General features: G+C 41.1%; 1 protein-coding gene across 2 annotated transcripts in view; it reads right to left on the bottom strand.

Moving 5' to 3' along the window:
* Window positions 1–7,298: 7,298 nt before the first annotated feature.
* Window positions 7,299–22,463, bottom strand: part of erp44 (endoplasmic reticulum protein 44) — a 51,313-nt gene continuing 36,148 nt past the window's right edge. For both annotated transcript variants that reach the window (XM_061915688.1, XM_061915689.1), the window contains exons 9-11: window positions 19,660–19,801; window positions 13,576–13,678; window positions 7,299–9,185 (exon numbers count right to left, since the gene is read on the bottom strand). In XM_061915688.1, coding sequence (XP_061771672.1) covers window positions 9,087–9,185; window positions 13,576–13,678; window positions 19,660–19,801 — 344 coding nt within the window. In that variant the 3' untranslated portion in view covers window positions 7,299–9,086. The remainder of the gene's footprint in view (window positions 9,186–13,575; window positions 13,679–19,659; window positions 19,802–22,463) is intronic.

Here is a 22,463-nt window from a genome sequence, read left to right as displayed (position 1 = left end):
GCCAGGTCGGTCCGGTATCCTCCCCCACCATCGCAGCCAACTCACCACCAGGTGGTGATCGGTAGAAAGCTCTGCCCCTCTCTTCACCCGAGTGTCCAAAACATAAGGCCGCAAATCCGATGACACAACTACAAAGTCGATCATGGAACTGCGGCCTAGGGTGTCCCGGTGCCAAGTGCACATATGGACACCCTTATGTTTGAACATGGTGTTTGTAATGGACAAATTGTGACGAGCACAAAAGTCCAATAACAAAACACCACTCGGGTTCAGATCCGGGCGGCTATTCTTCCCAATCACGCCTCTCCAGGTTTCACTGTCGTTGCCAACATGAGCGTTGAAGTCCCCCAGTAGGACAAGGGAATCACCCGGGGGAGCACTTTCCAGTAGTCCCTCAAGTGTACCCAAAAAGGGTGGGTACTCTGAACTGCTGTTTGGTGCGTAAGCACAAACAACAGTCAGGACCCGTCCCCCCACCCGAAGGCGGAGGGAGGCTACCCTTTTGTCCACTGGGTTGAACTCCAACGTGCAGGCTTTAAGCCGGGGGGCAACCAGAATTGCCACCCCAGCCCGTCGCCTCTCACTGTCGGCAACGCCAGAGTGGAAGAGGGTCCAGTCCCTCTCGAGAGAAGTGGTTCCAGAGCCCTTGCTGTGCGTCGAAGTGAGTCCGACTATATCCAGCCGGAACTTCTCCACTTCGCGCACTAGCTCAGGCTCTTTCCCCCCAGTAAGTTGATGTTCCACGTCCCAAGAGCTAGCTTCTGTAGCCGAAGATCGGACCGCCAAGTGCCCTGCCTTCGGCTGCCGCCCAGCTCACATTGCACCCGACCTCTATGGCCCCTGCTATGGGTGGTGAGCCCTTTGGAGGGGTGACCCACGTTGCCTCTTCGGGCTGTGCCATGGGGCCCGGCCCGGCCACCAAGCGCTCGCCATCGTGCCCCACCTCCGGGCCTGGCTCCAGAGGGGCGCCCCGGTGACCCGCGTCCGGGCGAGGGAAATCTGGGTCCATGTTTTGTCTTCTTCATAGAGGTCTTCGAGCTGCTCCTCACCTAGAACCTGTTTGCCTTGGGAGACCCTACCAGGGGGCATAAAGCCCCCGGACAACATAGCTCCTAGGATCATTGGGACACGCAAACTCCTCTACCACGATAAGGTGGCAGCTCAGAGAGGAACTTACAATATAACGAAAACAATTCTTAATTATGAAACATCCCACGTGTGATGTCTGTAGGAGGAAAATTCGGATCGCTAATGTTTTTAGCATAAATGAATGGGATTTAACGTAGAGACAATTAGCATCATGGCTAACGGAGAAATATTTTCAGTTCATTATGAGACTGTGGTGGTACATAAACCTTGCTAGCTAGAGATATTGGCCCCAAAATGATTTATCATATACAGGAACAGCTAGCTCACTTAGTGGAAGTCTGCTAGAGTGGTCTACAGCAGATTGGTACCGGGATGCAGAATAATTTTTTTTAATTAAGTCAACATAATAAACACAAGATACACTTACGGGACAAATTATCAAGCATTGACCGGTCCGCAGCTACAAAAAGGTTGGTGACCACTGGTCTACAGTCATACATTAACAAGCAATCACACCTCTATTCAACTTAGATACCATACATCTAATATATTTACCCCCGGAATATCATCAAAACTTACCTGACTGAATGAAGTCCTTGGGCTCAAATAGTAGTGGCCTCAATAGCCCTGCTGTAGTGTGTAGCATGCTGGGAATTATCCATGCATGTGATGGAGGAATGCACAGTGCAGGGTTGAAATTCTACTGAATTTGCATGAAATCAAGGTGTTTTAGCTAATAATCATGCTGCAAGATCCAGCAGCATGTTGCTTTCAATGTTTATTCCCATTAGTTACCCATTAATTCCTGTGAATTCCAATATCCATCCATCCATTTGCTGACGCTTATTCCCTCTGGAGTCGCGGGGGGCGCTGGTGCCTATCTCAGCTACAAGCGGGTGGAAGGCGTAGTACACCGTGGACAAGTCGCCACCTCATCGCAGGGCCAACACACATAGACAACATTCACACTCACATTCACACACTAGGGCTAATTCAGTGTTCGCAATCAACCTATCCCCAGGTGCATGTTTTTGGAAGTGGGAGGGAGCCGGAGTGCCCGGAGGGGACCCACGCAGTCACGGGGAGGACATGCAAACTCCACACAGAAAGATACCGAGCCCGGGATTGAACCCATGACTACTCAGAACCTTCGTATTGTGAGGCAGACGCACTAACCCCTTGTGACAGGTCTCCAGCCGTCATCGTGTGGGTTGCCGTGACCATTGATGCAAGACGCATGGTAGCAGGTTTGACTCTCATTTATTATTTCAATGAATGAGTTTGCTTGCCAGTCGGTCGCGCCAATTTCTAGCGCGCCGTTTCTTCCTGCTCGTTGCGGCGCACCTTTCAGTGGCCAATGGCTATGTCTTCCGCGGGGGCTCATCTCGCTCTGGGTCGATCTCGTCGTCTTCGTGGTCTTTGTTAGCCATGATTTCCTCTCCTACTTCTGCCCCGATTGTTCCTCCTTCTCCCCTTTTATGCTGCAGGAGAAGATGCAGGGATTGAGAGCAGGTGTGTAATCTACGCACCTGACTCTGATGGCTGCAGTGTTGCTCCAGGCGTGCCCCGCCTCTCCGCTCTGCTGCATGCTCCGCCTCCTGGCCGCCATCTTGGGCAGGAGCACTGTTTATCCGCCCCTCCTCCACCGTGCTGCCCTAGCCAATACACATTTGGAGAAATTCCACATATTAGTCAAATATTACAGCTTCATCACACTCCATATTTGTTTTTTTAATGAATGCATATTTGACTATTGTTTGGTCCTAAATGAAGCATTTTCAAGCATAACAATGGCCTAAAAAAAATATCAAAACTACAATGGTATCGGCCACAGTATCGTGGCCACTGATTGGCTCAGCCTTAGGCACCATTTTACTATATTGGATTAAGAGTTTTAGTTCCGGGCTTTAAAAATGTATTTAGAAGGTTGTAAGAAGTTAAATTATTTGATTTGTAATTACTTATTCATACTTTGCAGGAACTTGTCTACCCATGTCTGGAACCAATTAACAGCCATGAGGGAAGACTTATCAGATTTTGATTGGTAAAAGTCAACGGTGCATTCTTTTTTTGTTATTGATAACTGGTGGGAGGAGTCCATAGATACATTTTTAGAGGTCAATGTATGTTTTAATTTACAAGTTTGTTTTTTACACTGAATTTATGTAACATCATTTTTTTGTAATTGGATTTTGTAATTTGCTGAAATCATGCTCAATATTTAATTGAATTTAAATGTGCGTGCAAAGTGTTTGAAAATAGTTTGTTAAAATTGTGATTTAAATTTCAAGATTTGTTATGTATTCTATATAGTATATAATATATCAGTATATATAATATACTGTGTATATACAGTCAGGTCCACAAGTATTTGCACACACTGCAATTTTGCAAGTTCTCCCTCTTAGAAATTAGGGAGGGGTCTGAAATGTTCATCATAGATGTATTTCCATTGTTAGAGACATCATCTAAAAAGAAAAATCTGGAAATCACATTGTATGATTTTTTTTAACAATTTACTTGTATGTGACTGGGGTTCATAGGTATTTGCACAGATGAGAACCTCAGTGTTAATATTTAGTGCAGAAGCCTTTGTTTACAATTGTAGTTTAAAGGTTTCCGAGAGTTCTTCAGCTGGTTTGCACACACGGCAACCAGGATTTTGGCACACTCCTCTGCACACAAGTCTTCACTAGATCTGTCAGGTTTCGGGGCTGTCGCTGAGCAACACAAAGATTTGTTTTAGATTGGATTTAGGTCTAGAGCACGGGGTCCCCAAACTACCGACCGCGGGCCAGATACAGCCCGCCAGCGTCCAAAATCCAGCCCGCAAAAATATATATATATATTTTTTAATTATTATTTTTTTAATCTGTTCTTTTTCACCCATCCATCAATCTATGTTCTACCGATTGTTACTGAGTCTCCTAGGCCAGTGGTTCTCAACCTTTTTTCAGTGATGTACCCCCTGTGAACATTTGTTTAATTCAAGTACCCTCTAATCAGAGCAAAGCATTTTTGGTTGAAAAAAGGAGATAAAGAAGTAAAATACAGCACTATGTCCTCAGTTTCTGATTTATTAAAGTGTATAACAGTGCAAAACATTGCTCATTTGTAGTGGTCTTTCTCAAACTATTTGGAAAAAAGGATATAAAAATAACTAAAAACTTGTTGAAAAATAAACAAGTGATTCAATTATAAATAAAGATTTCTACACATAGAAGTAATCATCAACTTAAAGTGCCCTCTTTGGGGATTGTAATAGAGATCCATCTGGATTCATGAACTTAATTTTAAACATACCTTCAAGTACCCCCAGGGGTACGCGTACCCCCATTTGAGAACCACTGTCCTAAGCAGATATGGCACGCCATCGTCCAAAATCCAGCCCGTGAGTAGTCCAGGCTAAAAAGTAAATAAAAATTTCCCCATTAATTTGAGCGAGGATGAAAGATTTGTGAATTAGGATATTGATAGTGAAGGACTAGAAAATAATCAATAACATTTTTTTTTTCAAAAGCGGCGGCAGTGCGAGCGTTTCAGATGTAATTAGACACATTTACTAGGATAATTCTGGAAGATCCCTTAACTGCTTATTGTTTTAATAGTGTTTTAGTGAGATTTTAAAGATTGTGAGGACATACCTCGAGGTCAGATGGCTGCGGTGAACACGCGGTGTCTCAGAGAGAAGCCGAGGAGCCAAGCTCACAGCTGCCTTTTTTGACAGCTGCTGCAGGACGACGAATAATCCACTGATGTCTCCGGTAAGATATATATCACAATTTCCCCATCCAAAAACATGCTGGTTGACGTAGAGAAAACATGTTCGCTTGACCGCTCTGCTTCACAACAAAGAAAGAAACAGAGATGTCCAAAATACTGTGTAATTATGCGATTAAAGCAGACGACTTTTAGCCGCTAGTGGTGCAGCTGCTAATATTTCCAGACAGTCCGTGACGTCACGCGTACGCGTCATCATTTTCAACAAAAAACTCGCGGGAAATTTAAAATTGCAATTTAGTCAACTAAACCGGCCGTATTGGCATGTGTTGCAATGTTAATATTTCATCATTGATATATACTGTATACTATAGACTGTACAACTCCTCTCTGGGACGGGGGGTATTAGGATGACAGGGGATGCAAAACATTAACAGTGCAATACGTTTTCATAGCATGGTCACTACTGCCTACTTTGTCTTGTTATATTCTTATTTTACTGTTATATTGTTATTCCCATTGTTTTTATTCTTTTTGTAATATTTCTCTATTTTGTTTCCTTTTAAACCCCCATTATTTACTTTTTACTTTAAATTGATCTCAACTCTGTACACTGCTGCTGGAATTTTAATTTTCCTGAATGAACTCTCCTGAAGGAATCAATAAAGTACTATTTATATATCTATATATATAAACTATCAGACTGCGTGGTCGGTAGTAGTGGGTTTCAGTAGGCCTTTAAATGAGCTCAAAGTGGTGGTGGGTGGGATAGACTGACAGCTCTTTTGAGTCACAATTCTTGCTGGTTCTCATGTGTGCAAATACTTATGAACCCAAGTGGCATACAACTAAATCATTAAAAAAAATTATACAATGTGATTTCCAGATTTTTCTTTTTAAAAGATGTCTCTATCAGTGGAAATATAGTTGTGCTCATTTACATACCCTGGGAGAATTTATGATTTCTTGGCCATTCTTCAGAGAATATGAATGATAACAAAAAAAATATCTTTCTTCCACTCATGCTTAATGGTTGTGTGAAGCTATTTATTGGCAAACAACCGTGTTTACTCTTTTTAAATTAAAATGACAAAAGAAAGTACCCAAATGACCCTGATCAAAAGTTTACATACCCCAGTGACTTTGACCAGAAAACATGCACAAAAGTTGACACAAACAGGTTTGAATGGCTAATCAAGGTTCCAATCCTCACCTGTGACCTGTTTATTCAAACTCACTTTACCTGGGGGCCACTGGATGCAGAGTCTGGGTGAGGCTGGGCCGCAAGAAAAGATTTCCTAAAAATATTTCTTGAATATATTTGTATTTATCCGACGCATGGAGAATAATGTTATTCCTGCAATGTGTGTCGTTCCGGTTTCCCTCCCTACAGCAACACGGCGGTCGGCGGATAATAGCCGGGAAAGTACCGGGATAGAGAGCGCAAAAAAAGTGACGGCTCCCGGAGTGTTATCCGGCGTCATATAGAAATATATGTGGTGTTCATTGTGTGAGGCAATGCAAATTAAACAATAAATAAAAAATAAGAATAAGTAAGAATACCCTTGTCTCCATGGCAATGTCTCTTGTCGCTTTCACTCACTTGCCGCTTTTCCACTAATGCAGGGGTAGACAAACCAGAACGTTGAAAGAGCCATTTTGGACCCAAGTAACACAACTCGTTCAAGCGCCGTTCATATAAAACTCACGCGCCGCACTAACATTAAACTTTCATATTAAGGTGGGGGCCGCAATTGGCCCGCGAGTCTGAGACCCCTGTCTATGATGAACATTTCAAACCCAATTTTTAAGGAGAACTTGCAAAATTGCAGGGTGTGCAAATACTTGTGGACCTCACTGTACAATATGTAAATATTACACATATGTTATATTGCTACTATGGTACATTTTTTTGTCTACTTTATACCTTTTGTTTTTGCCCTCTTTTTGTGTGCATTGTCCTTTCCATCCTTTGTAACTGAGCTACTGTGTGGAACAATTTCCCTTGTGAATCTATTAAAGTTGGTCTAAGTCTCCTCAGGTTATTAGGACTGAAGTGCCTTATTGGCCGGTCCTGAGACAGGATCGCGTCAGTCTTGAATTTTGAAGCAAACATTTTCTACACATATTTTAACAAACTGTTTAACATTTCATTCAATGAAGTGTCAGCAATGTTTGATGTAAAAAAAAAAATACAGCTCACAAAATCCAAATGCAAAAAATTCATGAATTCAGTGTAAAGACATGCTTTTGTAATAAAGACACAAATAAACTGTGTGTATTGATCATCCAATGACAATATTTGGAGAGTAATCAAGTATTTCTGTCCGAAAGTACTTTATGTCCATCCATTGTCTACCGCTTGTCCCTTTCGGGGTTGTGGGGGGTGCTGAAGCCTATCTCATTGAGTGTCACTTGATGTGCTAAATGGTAAAAATGTTTTTTTTGTTTTTTTTACAAAAACAAAAAAGACAGCAGGCACAACAAAATCCTGTAAAATGACTTTTAATTGTCGTCCCCGTTCCTCTGAGATGACCCATTTGGAAACGGCATCCATCTTGTCGTCATGTGTGGGCTGATATGTCAAATGTCTCTGGGCCTCTAAGGGACATTGATACAACTTGGCTAGCAGTCCCTCTGCCTCCACAAGTCCGCTTTTTGTCTTAAAAAAAAAAAAAGACATCAAATTATGGGGCGTGACGACACGCCAAGTTACATGTACAGGAAGTACACAAAACATCCCAGGAACACAAAAACATGGCGCCGAGAAGAGAATTCTTTCACTTTGCATCACAGTGGAGATCATTTGGGTTCAGGGTCAAACTCTGCAGAGGACTCCCAAAACTGGAAAGTGGTCCCATGTTAGAACTTGGCACACATGTTTGTTTTTTTGCGTGTTGATATAATGCATGTGTTGTCGCCACAAAACGATTTTTTTTTTGTCCCCTGGTGTACTTTCAAAATAAAATCCGACATTACAGAAAATTAGGGCCATGCTGAAAATAAAGTTTGAAAAACGTATTTTTTTTTTAGAATTTTGAGACTGCAAACTTGTTTGGTGACCTAGAACACAAACTGTAGGGAGTTTTCTTTTCAATTTTCAACATTAAAGTACGGGGTAACTTCAGTTTTCCTTATTCAAGTACAGTGGTACTTCAATTTTTTTATTTAAGTACGGTGGTACTTCAGTTTTCTTTATTTAAGTATTTTGCAATCTGCTCCAAAAGATCAAAAAGGACCAAAATGTACAAAAAACAGAAAAAAAAAAGTTAAACCAATTCATTTGTTCCAGACAATATGGACACAAAACCCATTTTCATAGAGAATAATTATATTTCTACATGACGAAAACAATGTGAAATTCATAGAAATGAACATTTACCATTAACATTTATTGAAGACTCAAAGAACAGAGGGAGATTTGTACTTTGCTACCAGTTTTCTTAAATTCAATAGTGTTTTTCACCTTCTTTGTCAAAGTGCTGGCACTCGCAACTTTCTTTGGCCCCGTGGTGGCTTATTTAAAAGTCATAGTCAACAAAAGAAACCCAAGAGGCGGAGTCATCGAGACACTCGATTCCACGAGTGGATTGTTACGTGCGACTTTGGCCGAGCGAAAACCAAAACCTGGGTGCAGTTTTGTCCAAATTGTCTGTTGAAAACCGAATAGAGAGCAAAGTGCGGCGCGTGAAAACTGAAGTACGACTGACTGTATTCTGAACACATCTTAGAGTATTGATGTTATTTGGAAAATCTTTTTTCCCTCCAAGATTACTGTACTGTCTTTCTATTTCTAGGCACTGAGGATAAAAGATGCAAAGTAGCGTTTTGCTACAGAACAAGTTCCAGGTCAGCCTTCACGAAGCCTGCATGACTTAAAAATGGTGACGATATTATTGCACCAACGATAATGTTGTGCATTTCCACGACGACTGGAGTGGAATAAAAATAAAGAAAACAACCATTTAATTTAGATCAAAAAATGCCATGGAACATATGTACAAGCTCAAAAAAAAAAAAAAACGTAAAAAGACTTGTTTTTAACTTCTACCCACACGCTTACACCCCCGTCCTCAAATTCCCAAATAAAAATGTTTAAGAAAATATAGGTTATTCCAACATTTGTGTCTTCAGTTCTTCGTCTTCAGTAAAGGTGTTGGGTGTTGCTGTTCTGTCCCGCTTGGCCTGTCCTGAAACCCCCCGCGCATCACCCCCCCCTCCCCGTGGTGGCGTGGTACCCGGCCGAAAAGGGTGACTTTGGAAAAGCGACGCTGAGGTCACAGCTCGTCCCGTCTGAGGATGGTGTAGCGAGTCTCGCTGGGCGCCAGTTTCTGGAAGGAGCTCTCTGGAGGGTTGCTGGCCACGTCCATCTCCTCCTGGGGGGAGACCACGGTGTGAGAAGGGGGGAGAGGTGCCACGGGTGCAGTTTTTAATGCTAACATGGTCGTCGCTGATGTGTTTGATGGATTAACAAGCTATGTTCAAGAGCTGACCGGCGCACTTTAACATCTCTGAAGAAGAGTATGAAGAAGCAGAGCTTATTTCTTGACATCCAGTACAAGAGCCAAAGTATTGGTTTAACAAACCATGTGTTGAATATGAAGTACAGACCAAATGTTTGGATACATCTTCTACTCATTCAATGTGTTTTCTTTACTTTCATGACTATTTACATTGTAGATTGTCAATGAAGGCATCAAAACTATGAATGAACACATGTGAAGTTATGTACTTAACAAAAAAAAAGTTAAAATAACTGAAAACTCCTGGCATTCTCTTAATGAGCTTCAAACACACCTGTGTAGTGAAAACCATTTCAGGTGACTACCTCTTAAAGCCCATCGAGAGAATGCCAAGAGTGTGCGAAGCAGTCATCGGAGCAAAAGGTGGCTATTTTGAAGAAACAAGAATATTAAACATGTTTTCATTTATGCTACCTTTTTTGTTAGGTACATAACTCCACGTGTTCTTTCATAGTTTTGGTGCCTTCAGTGACAATCTACATTGTAAATAGTCATGAAAATAAAGAAAACACATTTAATGAAGAGAAGGTGTGTCCAAACTTTTGGCCTGTACTGTATGTGTTGATTAGAGGTGGGGGGAAATAAATACATTTTTAGATGCATAGCAATTTAAACATGAGCAATGATAAAATCATCAATAATAGATTTATTTAATGTTAAATAAAACCATGCAGACAGTTCTAAAATGTGGCTGACTGCAGGGAGCCACCTCACCCAAAGATCCGACCAGCTCCTTTACTATCGGGGACTTATGGTCATGTTTTGCACTAGAGGCACACTGTTATTGTCCCCTAGTGGACAAAAACAGTTCATTACCGTTGAAACTACAGATGCACAAATTAATTTAACTGTTTCTTGATTAACGCATTAGTGACATGAAAAGAACAGGAAGTAGGATGCTGATTTAAAAAAGCCGACCCACAAAGCTCACTTTTCTTCCCCCTGGATCCAACCCACTGGATGTAACTCCAATTAGGCAAAGGAAACTGCCAAAACCAAGCTCCACTGAACACAGACCTGCGAACTAGCAACAATGGAGGGAGGGTCTACTAGTTTACCCTGTTGGCTCCTAAATATCCAATAAAATGTTAACATCAACCACTTTTCTTCCCGTCACTCACACACCAGAGACCTGGAGCGGTGACACAGACACCCACGTGACAAAAGAGTAACAAAGGCTCTTGGCATGGTTTTAAATGTGAAATACTGATACTGCTCAAATCCTGGAAAAGAAAGCTGGCCCCAAAAATTGCTAGCTACAGCTGGCATCGCTAATCGCTAGCTGTTTTAAAATCAAGACATTAACACCTTTTCTCATTAGAAAAAATATATGCCCCAAGCTAAACGTAAGCAAACACATTTCTGTCTGAGCAGTTAAGACATGTGATTGTGCACACTGAAACCTACAAACGTCAAAGGGAAATCGCACCTTTTTTTTTTACTTTGTCCATAATTCACAATCCTTCTGTCAGACAAAAACACATTTTTGTCTTTTCTATGCATTCTAACTCGTAAATAAACGCTAGCAAAAGTCAGCAAACAATGGAGCCAATGCTAGTCGCTCTATTCGGCCTATGCAGCGCTCTAAATAACATCCATAAAACCCAAAAAAGGTTATATATACACAATAAATATATATGTAATGTAGTAACAGGAACATTCATAGTAATGTGTAATATTTATGTATTTCGATCATTTTAAGCATAGGGCGGCATATTAATTTCACAGACGTATCAAATTGTTCGCTTTTCCCTTTAATAACAACGACACTAATCATGGCAGAATTTCTGAGAGCCAACGACGACAACTTTGGGACAAATGATGATCCAGAACATTCAATTTTTGAGACTGATTATACGGAGGATGATCTTCAAATTTTAGAAGCTGAGTGATACGCGTACTTGCCAAACTTAAGACCTCAGAATTAGGCAGATATTTAATATCTATAACATCTATTTTTTTGTATTTAGGCTATTAAATGTCCCACTCATAGCACATTTTATAAGACCACATTGAACACATTATGATAACTCGGCATGTAATAAAATCGGACTGCCAATATTATCGGCCAATAAATGCTTAAAAATGTAATATCGGAAAAAATCGGTATTGGATTCAAAATTATCGGTATCAGTTTCAAAAAGTAAAATTCATGACTTTTTAAAACGTCGCTGTGTACATGGACGTAGGGAGATGTACAGAGCGCCAATAAACCTTAGAAGCACTGCCTTTGCGTGCAGGCCCAGTTACATTATATCTACGGCTTTTCACACACAAGTGAATGCAAGGCATATTGGTCAACAGCCACACAGGTCACCCTGAGGGTGGCCGTAAAAACAACTTTAACACGGTTACAAATATCCGCCACACTGTGAACCAACACCACACAAGACAAACACATTTCGGGAGAACATCCGCACCGTAACACAACATAAACAAAACAGAACAAATACCCAGAATCCCTTGCAGCACTAACTCTTCCGGGACACAACAATATACACCCCTAGCTACCCCCCACCACCACCTCAACCCTGCCCACCTCAACCTCCTCCTCATGCTCTCTCAGGGGGGAGAGCATGTCCAAAATTCCAAGCTGCTGTTTTGAGGCATGTTAAAAATAATAATGCACATTGTGACTTCAATAATAAATATGGCAGTGCCATGTTGGCATTTTTTTCCATAACTTGAATTGATTTATTTTGGAAAATCTAATTAGATTGTTTAATGCATCCAGCAGGGCATCACTGCCCCTCCTCCTCCTTAAAACGTCTCGGAATGCAGCTGGGACTCTATCCCAGCTGCATTCAGGTAGAAGGCAGGGTACACCCTGGACAAGTCGCCACTTGTTATAAATGGCAGGGACTAAATTGTTTGTGTTAATTTTCTTTAGAGTTTAAGTTGAATTTGGATTTCATGCGATGCACAAATTTTCCGTTTGCAAAGGAGAAGGGAGCAGCATACAATTGCATAGGTGTGCACCTCAGAGGGATCATTGGTGTGGATCAAACCATTTTTTTCAGAAGGGGCCAAGAGGGTTATTGAAAGGATTACAAATCATATGATATTGTATGACTTGTGCCTTTTTTTTTAAATTAAGATTCATTCTTATGAATAGAATCGCTTTTATTGTCCGGACGAAAACTGCACCCAGTGGAGGATGGTGTAGCAACATTGTCCAGGTGGAAATCGGAAGAAAATCAAGGGGTACTGAAATTCAGCCTATATTGGGAGGGTTGGCAAGTATAGTGATAAGTAGATCTAGCTTTAGTGAAACACTTTCTCGCCGGGATGCTGACCGACTAATCTAACCAGACATTATAACAAGAAAAAAAAGGTGTAAATGGTAAATGGGTTATAGTTGTATAGCGCTTTTTTACCTTCAAGGTACTCTAAGCGCTTTGACACTATTTCCACATTCACTCATTCACACACAGATGGCGGGAGCTGCCATGCAAGGCCCTAACCACGACCCATCAGGAGCAATGGTGAAGTGTCTTGCTCAAAGACACAACGGAAGTGACATGGTTGGTAGAAGGTGTGGATTGAACCAGGAACCATCAGATTGCTGGCACGGCCACACTCCCAACCGCGCCACGCCGTCCCCACGCTGTGTGTGCATGCGAGCGTTTTTTTGTGTGTGTGTCTTGCTTGCCATCTCCAGGTCTAAATTTAATGTCAAAGTTGACCAACTTCTCGGTTTCTGGTCACAACTTTTAACTACACAAGTAAGAGGAATGATTTATAATCTAATCTATATAATCTACAATCATTATGATTGATCGTCCTTGAACACACCACAGTTATGCGCTATGAGACAACAAAGGGAAGCTGATACATTTTTTCTCTGACGATGCCACAGTTGAATAACTCCCCCAAAAAACTCAACTGTCGTACTGTTTGTCCTGACCCACGACCATTGAACCTTGACTCAACCAGTATAATAACCTCAGGAAAAAATTCACTAAACCATGTTGGTCTCCAAAAGTCTTCACTTCATTTGTTGCTAGTCCATCTTTCATAAAGAATATATCAATTAACTTGATTAGTCGCTGAATACGTCTTCATATGCTCTGACAGGCCAGGTGTGTATGAGCTAAGTTATCAAAGCCCAGTCCCGTTAGAATGTGTTTTATAAGCGAATGCATGTGATTGTCACGTGAAGCTGCTTAGTGATGATGAAGTTAATTGTTCGAGGTCTTGTAATGGATGTCCTTATGTGACGTTATTATGTCTGGTGTCAAACCTGTCCAGGCGTGCTGTCTGTGGGGTCAGGGCCGTGGTGAAATTCTCTGTGCAGCTTGCCGGAGTGCAGGTCCAACACGAACTGTCTCAGGTTGCCGGGAACACTGCAAGCAGAACATTTGATAAGTCCACTGGAAGGACATTCCTGCACATATCAGAGATCAAGACTGCGGCGTCTGATGACGTGTCCTGCATTCATCCAGACAGCTGCCCGGCCGCCTTATTAATGACAGGTCATGGGCGGCTGTCATGTCACACAAGTCGGCACTTGGGCGCGGTCCCGGTGGACGTGTGTGCGTGCGTGCGCGCGTGTGTGTCTGTGTGTGTGTGGGTGGGGGGGTGGGTGCATTAGTGCATACATATAACATACGCTGTGCTAATGCAATTTTAAGCTGTGTGCCACACGCAGTGGTGATGTGATGCAATTAGGCTGCACGAGGCTGTTTGGTCCTCGGGGCTTCTGTCTATGTGATCAAGCTCTGATTGGACCAGAATAAATAAGAGCAAATTTGATTAGAATGGATTAGTTTTGCACTTATTGCCCGCGCCAAATCATGTCACATTAGCGCCGCTGTCCAGGCCCATTCATAAAGGACACTTTTTTATATAGAGTGGGGGAGCAGTGCCAGTTTTTTTGGCTGGTGGCCAATGGCGGATTATGGCGCATGAGTGCAATAAAACCTGCTTTATTCGGGAAGATGAAACATCATTAAGCATGTCAGCGTCAACCAATAACCAGCCTACAATGCACCAAAAGAGGTCAAATCAATCATCGACTGTGACACGAGAAAGGAGGGGTTTCATTTGTGCTCGCTTTTCATTACGTTGATGTCATGTTATTAATGCAGCAACGGACGCTCACTTCAACAAAACTTCTTACAACGTACTCCCCTTTCTCAGAATGTTTTGGTTTTTGACATATACTTTGGTCAAAATTGTACCCCCATTTTCTTCTATCGTCTTATATCATACGGCCAAACATCACACGACACATAACTAGTCGGTTTGTCCATGTTTTATTCCGCAGGATCGAGTTAACAAACACCCGTTGGTCTTTAATACTGTGTTTTTATTGAGCATGACCACAACATAATCCACTGTGGGGTAGGGCTGGATGATTATGGTAAAAATATTTAGATTGATATTGAAATCACGGTTAATAACAAGATTATTCATTAATTTGAAAACATGAGTATTTTTTGTACCATCAAAACTCAACTTTAAATAAAATTTAAAAGAAACGGATATAAATTAGTTACAAAAAAACAATAAGTAATAATAATGATAATAATACTAGTAACAACGTAAATTTAAATAATAGCAATAGAAAACACAATAAAAGTCAGTTTTGCCGGGGTTTTCCTTTATTGGAATAAATTTTTGTGTTAGACACACCCGTTCTGTGTCTAATTAAAAGTAGCAACCGTGGTGAGATCCCAAACTTCTAGTAGAGACGGTGTTCTTAACACTAAAACATTGTTGTTTTTGATTTCAGCATTTTATGATTGTGAGAAGCCAAAATCTAAATCGAGATTAAAATTCAATTAATTGCCCAGTTTTACCGTGGGGCCAAAGAAACTTGAGCGTCCGGACACCTTGGTAAAGAATGTGAGAAACATTATTGAATTAGTAAATCAGTTGTTTTTACTTTTCCTCCTTCTCTTCTCTTCTCTTCAGAAAGCATGAAAGTGATGGCTTTTTTTGAGATGTTCATTTATCCATTTAATTCATTATTTCGATTTTTCTGTACGTTAAACTAAAAATATTGTCTTAAAAATGTGTTTTGTGCTTATATTTTTGGGTGTCTGGAACATAGCAATTGGATTAACATTACAGCTACAACGATTAATGGATTAAAGAAAGATCGGATTTATATTCTGTTGATACAACTAATCGTTTAATGAAACTTGATAAAATCCGGGCTGCATGGAGTGCCTGAAACTTTAAATATGCACACTTAGTTAATAAAAGGCTGAAGAGCGAGAATGAGAGCCGTGGTAAGTTGGTGCTGTGATTTCATTGTATTTTGTTATTAATGCACACGTGAAAAATGCAATTTTAAAGTTAATTGTAAACAGAAAACTATTCTCCCTAAATTATGCATTGAAGCTAAAAAGTGTGTTTAATGCGATTAATTGAATAAACTAATCCATAGAATACTCGTTTACTAAAATAATGCATAGCTGCAGCCTATTTTAAACTATTTCTTATGAGATTTCTTATTCAATTTTTGTATGATTCGGTTTTTGTCTGATCTTTCCTAACTGACAACTGCCACAACTTTGTCACTAATACAAATGTGTACAAAACATTCTGCTGGTACAAAAACGGTAACACACTGAGAGTCAAGTGCAAAGTGAAACAAGTATGTCAACTTTCCTAGGATTGGCTGTCTCGTCTTGCTATGAGCAATTGGATACATAACCCCTCCAACCCTTCTTTCTTTTTTAGGGATTTTGACAAACACTAATCTTCTTTTGTAAAAAGACGCTGCTTAGCAATGACGATGAAGTTAACACTACTACAACACATGTCAAAATAAGCAGACTAGATTCCACTGAAAAAAGTAGCTTATATGTGTCCTTTTTTTCAGGATTTATACAAATGTTTACTTTGTGCATGCTAACATTAGCATGTTAGCTTTTTAGGCTATCCGTGCAAGTATACACCCGAGAGTCACATATTTTGGTAAATGACGCATGTAAACAGTATTTTAACATGCTTATGTTTCATGCCAGCGTTTGTAGCTTATTTTAAAGTTTAGGTTAAAGTCATACTTGCCAACCTTGAGACCTCCGATTTCAGGGGGCGGGGGTGGGTCGGAGGCGTGGTTGGGGGCGTTGCTTGGGCGGGGGCGTGGTTAAGAGGGAAGGAGTATAATTCACTAACTGGAGTATTTGACATATATATATATAAATATACATATATATGTATGAAATACTTGACTTTCAGTGAATTCTAGCTATATATATTTATTTTATTATACATATATATAAATAAAATAAATAGTTGAATTTCAGACAGCACCTATCAAATACACAGTATTAAAAAAACAGTTGTCTACTAACTGTACTGTACTTGCTGGTTACTAACAAAAACAACAATAACAACACTTACCTTTCACTATTTGAGTAACCTTTGTTCTGCCATTTGCGTACTGGCGAGAGTCACTTGCCGTCAGGTGCACAGCACCACGTAAATCGTTGGCCCATCAAAAAGCAACCCCATAACGCTATAGCCAACATTCACCAGGAGATGGCAACAGACAACATAGAATCACGCTATTACAGACGGCGTCGCCATGGCTGTAGCTTCCTCATTCTTCTGATTTGTCTCCTTGTGTGTGCAGTTTTTTATTAAAATCCGCAGATGTTGTAACGTGATTGAGCAGGCAAGCTGTTTATATAACAGGAAAGCGGACGTGAAAACAGGCTGTCCCCACTCATGTCCGCATGGAGCTGGAGGGGGCGTGGCCTCCAGCTCCGGCTGAATTTTGGGAGATTTTCGGGAGAACATTTCTTCCGGGAAGCTTTCTGGAGAGGCGCTGAATTTCGGGAGTCTCCCGGAAAATCTGGGAGGGTTGACAAGTATGGTTAAAGTACCAATGATTGTCAGACACACTAGGCTTGGTGAAATTTGTCCTCTGCATTTGACCCATCCTCTTGATCACCTCCTGGGAGGTGAGGGGAGCAGTGGGCAGCAGGGGTGCCGCGCCCAGGAATCATTTCTAGGGATTTAACCCCCAATTCCAACCATTGATGCTGAGTTTTGCAGGTATACCCTTAAAAGGGACCTATTATAACTTTTTTCAATGTATAAAACACTTCTTTTTGGTTTACATAACATGTAATGATAGTTTTTCAGTCAAAAGGTAGCATACATTTTGCTTTAAAGACATATCTTCAAGCCACTTTCTAGCTGCCTCTGGCAACCACCCCGTTTTAAGATGGTAAATGGGTTGTACTTGGAAAGCGCTTTTCTACCACTTTTTAAGGAGCCCAAAGCGCATTGACAGTATTTCCACAATTGGCAATTTACACACACATTCACACACTGATGGCGGGAGCTGCTATGCAAGGCGCTCACCAGGACCCATCAGGAGCAAGGGTGAAGTGTTTTGCCCAAGGACACAACGGACGTGACTAGGATGGTAGAAGGTGGGGATTGAACCAATAATCCTCAGATTGCTGGCACGGCCACTCTACCAACTTCACCACGCCGTCCCCGTAAGAGGCTGCGTTGTCAAGATGAAACCCGCCCTTTCTCAGTGACTGACCCTTCTTCCCTGCCACGGCAGCCATATTTATAGTTCGAGAGAGAAGTTTCCGGAAGGAAAGATATCTTATTCTAAGCATATTCAACTTTTGAGCTGCAACATGAATATTCTAAGCATATTCAACTTTTGAGCTGCAACATGAATGGCAACAGCAATGGCACAAAAATGAACTTCAGTAGAAAGGCTGGAACTGAACGCATCACAATGGTTCGTATTATATGTCTGTCGCCACATTAATCGTATCCTTAAAAGTAATGTTTTGGGAAATATTCAGGGAGATTGGCGAAGCTGTGGTCCTACATTAGAAAGCTAAGTCACAATAAAACTCGAGCCAACATTGCTGACGTATCATTAAAAAATTGCCAACCTACTGTTTCTACTTAGCTTTTCATTGACTCCTCCATTGACATAAATAACAGGCAGTGAGTCCGCTATTAAGAGTAGCTTTTGGAAAAATCCATCTTTCATCTTGAGGTTGCCGCTGGTTTGTGAAGCAGGAACCTTTAAATTTGTTTGCATGTTTTGGCCCTGCAATGATGTGGCGACTTGTCCAGGATGTACCCGGCCTTCCACCCGGCCTTCCACCCGATTGCAGCTGAGATAGGCTCCAGTGTCCCGCGCAACCACGAAGGGAATAAGTGGCAGAAGATGGATGGATGGATGGACATGAAGAAATACTTCTTCCCACTTGAAGGTACATTGAAAAAGTTCACTAGTCACTTCTTAATTCTTCAGATGAAAATGGAGAAGTGTATAGTAACCTGTGGTGGGACTTTTCTTTTCCGAGTCATACCGTGGCCATGTTTTTGGGTTACAAAGGGCTTGTGCATAAATTAAAAATAGCGGATTCACTCAAAACTCTTTGTGTAAATCGCTACCATATACGGAGATATCCACTAACGTCACACTTGGGAAAGCTGTCACAAATTGTGCAAATTGCCAAACAGCTTGTTGGAGAAAGTATGAAGGAAGGCAAGATTGTTTTATAAATACACTATATTGCCAAAAGTATATGGCCGCCCATCCAAATGGTCAGAATCAGGTGTTCTAATCACTTGGATGGCCACACGATAGATTTTTCCAGTTATTATCACTATTCTATCATATTCCATCCATTTATTTTCTACCGCTTGTCCCTTTTAGGGTTGCGGGGGGTGTTGGAGCCTATCTCAGCTGCATTTGGGCGGAAGGTGGTGTACACCCTGGACAAATTGCCACCTCATCGCAGGGCCACCACAGCAGATAGACAGACAACATTCACACTCACATTCACACACAATATTTGATTTGGTACATTTTGATTCTAGAAGTAGGTAGTATTAGGTGTACTTAATGTTGTGGCAAAACTGTATGTCGTTTTTCCAAGGATGTAACATTCTCGTCAGCAACTATACTTCGGAAAAGCAGTGTCCTCTGCAGTGGACATTTGTTTTTGGTCTGTAATTTGTTAAGAGTCACTAAGTTCATGAGAAAATATCTCTGTTATGCAAAACACACATGTCCACTGCAGAGTACAGTGGCTCTCAGGTGGATTTTGCTTACAAAAACACTTGACTTTTGCCACGGAACTTTGGCATGGTTTGGGACGGTGAAGGACATATCCCGTTTTGGTGAAAATCCAGATGAAGTTGCTGATCATGGGAATTATTTACCATTTTGTTTATACTAACCCACCACTTTTTCTCCATTTCTCATTGAAAACAAACAACGGGAAAATGCATGATATGGATTTGGGCCTTGGCGGAGATCTACAACCAACTGAGTATCATTCTTCTTTAAATAGTGTTTCTTGCAAAAGGTGCTACTTACTTGAGGTCTTTGAAGTCAGGAAACACATACATGTGCCTAAAGGAGTCGATGGCAATAACGGGACAGTCGGCAGGAGTCTTCTGGATGTGAAGTAGAGGATGGCGGAACTTGTCGCAGTCCGCATGCAGGAAGTTGATGGATCCTGACCAACATAGAGACAAGTAGGGCGTCACAGAACTTAAGGAAAAACACATACAAATAGAATCGCCTCCTGGCAGCCATTAGACATTAATACTTGAGAGTTTTCTAGTAGGGATGTGCTGATCCATCGACCACCAATAAGTATTGGCCAACTTTCATGAAAAATATGTGATCGCTGTTGTCGCTCATTGCCTTTTAATCCCGATCACCAACACATGGCAAAACGATAAAAAATAAAAATATGTTAATACTAATTAATGACATATTTAAAAAAAATATGTAAACATTTTTGGAGCCTTTAAAAAAAAATCACATCATAGCAAATTATGCAAATTCCTCAATTACATCACATTGACATAACCACACCCCTGACCACCAAAGGTATATTGGCAGTCTAGGAGAAACCCTGTACTGTATTTCTTTTGAGTCCCCTTCGTGACAAGCTAGCAGCTAAATGTGCATCTTAATACACTGTGTGGAGGCACTCCCCTAAGCTAACAATAAACACCTCCATTATTGCAAAAAAACTGCATTTCTTAGTATCACGCACCATTATCACTGGAGGACGAGCCTAAACATGTTAACACAGCAAGTTAGGAGTAGACATGCTAATAACTCAGCTAGGCACTAAGCTAGCTTAAAACAGAATAAATAAGTGCTGAGTAAAGTTTAAAGGCCTACTGAAACCCACTACTACCGACCACGCAGTCTGATAGTTTATATATCAATGATAAAATATTAACATTGCAACACAAGCCAATACGGCCTTTTTATTTTAATAAATTGCAATTTTAATTTTCGCGCGAAGTATCCTGTTGAAAACGTCGCAGTATGATGACACGTGCGCGTGACGTCATGGATTGTAGCGGACATTTTGTTCCAGCCCGATCCCAGCTATAAGTCATCTGCTTTAATCGCATATTTACACAGTATTCTGGACTTCTGTGTTGCTGAATCTTTTGCGATTTGTTCAATTAATAATGGAGACGTCAAATAATAATGATATAGGTGGAAAGCGGTGTATTGCGGCTGCCTTTAGCATCACAAACACAGCCGGTGTTTCCCTGTTTACATTCCCGAAGGTGAAGCTTTACTATGGAACAGGGCGGTCAAGCGAACATGGTTCTCTACCACATGTCAAACGGCAGGTTTCGGTGAGAAAATTGTGGTAATAAGTCGGCTCTTAGCGTAGACATGAGCGGAGCTTGCGTTGTTCCCCGTGCACCTGTCAAAGATGCAGCTACGGACTCTCTTGCCTCCTCCGATCGTCCGCCCCCAAACGTGGGATGCTTCCACCGTGGAGGAGGAGGAAAAAAAGCTCAGCCCGGCCCGACTGGGTGCCTTCGCCTCCCCTCGTCGAGAAACGTGGCTTCCCTCAGAGACACTGGCGGTCACCACACCCGAGGCCACACCCCTCCGACTTTCAGGTACGACTATAAAATCCCACTAAAACACTAGTAGCACAATAAGCATATAAGGGATTTTCCAGATATATCCTAGTAAATGTGTCTAATAACATCTGAATCGCTCCCACTGCCCTGTCTTTTTTTCTCTTTTTTTTCTAGTGCTTCACTCACACTATCCTCATCCACAAATCTTTAATCCTCGCTCAAATTAATGGGGAAATCGTCGCTTTCTCGGTCCGAATCGCTCTCGCTGTTGGTGGCCATGATTGTAAACAATGTGAGGATGTGAGGAGCTCCACAACCCGTGACGTCACGCGCACATCGTCTGCTACTTCCGGTACAGGCAAGGCTTTTTTATTAGCGACCAAAAGTTGCGAACTTTATCGTCGTTGTTCTCTACTAAATCCTTTCAGCAAAAATACGGCAATATCGCGAAATGATCAAGTATGACACATAGAATGGACCTGCAATGCCCGTTTAAATAAGAAAATCTCATTTCAGTAGGCCTTTAAGAAGTGTAGCATATATTAACAGGAAATTACCAGTAAATGAATATGAGTCAAGAAAGAGGATAATATAACAACTGTTGGTGTGTCAGCCTTGTCACAGTCAGTACACAACACTTAAGTTGGTGGTGTTGATACCAGGGCTAGTATCAAGATCAGTAAATGATCGATACTAGAGGGATTTTTATCTTCTCCAAAAAATTTTGGTTTCTTAATAATATTTACAAATTCAGACTTGGAGAAAAAATTAAAACATGTAAATGACTAGTTGATAGTAGTTTCTACTTTTTTTTTTTTGGATATTGTGTACTTTATTTATTTATTAATTTGTACTTTATTGTGTGACTTGGTATCGCTCCAATGTATATTTTATGTGATAAAAGAGATTAAGAAAGAAGTTTAAATATTACGTAGATGTTAAACATTCCAAATAAAAGTGCAGTTACCCTTTAAAGGTTGCTGTTTGCAACATTTACACGGATGCTTCTAGAACGTAATGATGTAACTAAGTACGTACGTAACACGTGCACGCAAATTGACATTGGGTGTAGTTAGCTAACGATTGCAATTTCAATAGCTAGCATTAGATAACATTGGGCCCCATTCAGCAATAAGTTCCTATCATTTCCTCTAATCTTTTCTCCTAAGTGATTTCCAAAAAGGAGTCCATTCAAATTCATGACGTGCTCTTAAACGCCCAAATTGTTCCAACATGCTGTTCTTAAATTGCTGAATGCCAAATGGCTAGCGC

Source organism: Nerophis ophidion, linkage group LG11 (genome assembly GCF_033978795.1).
Source record: "Nerophis ophidion isolate RoL-2023_Sa linkage group LG11, RoL_Noph_v1.0, whole genome shotgun sequence".
Taxonomy (NCBI): domain Eukaryota; kingdom Metazoa; phylum Chordata; class Actinopteri; order Syngnathiformes; family Syngnathidae; genus Nerophis; species Nerophis ophidion.
Note: the sequence above shows the minus strand (reverse complement) of the source record. Positions and strands in the feature narration are given on the sequence as shown.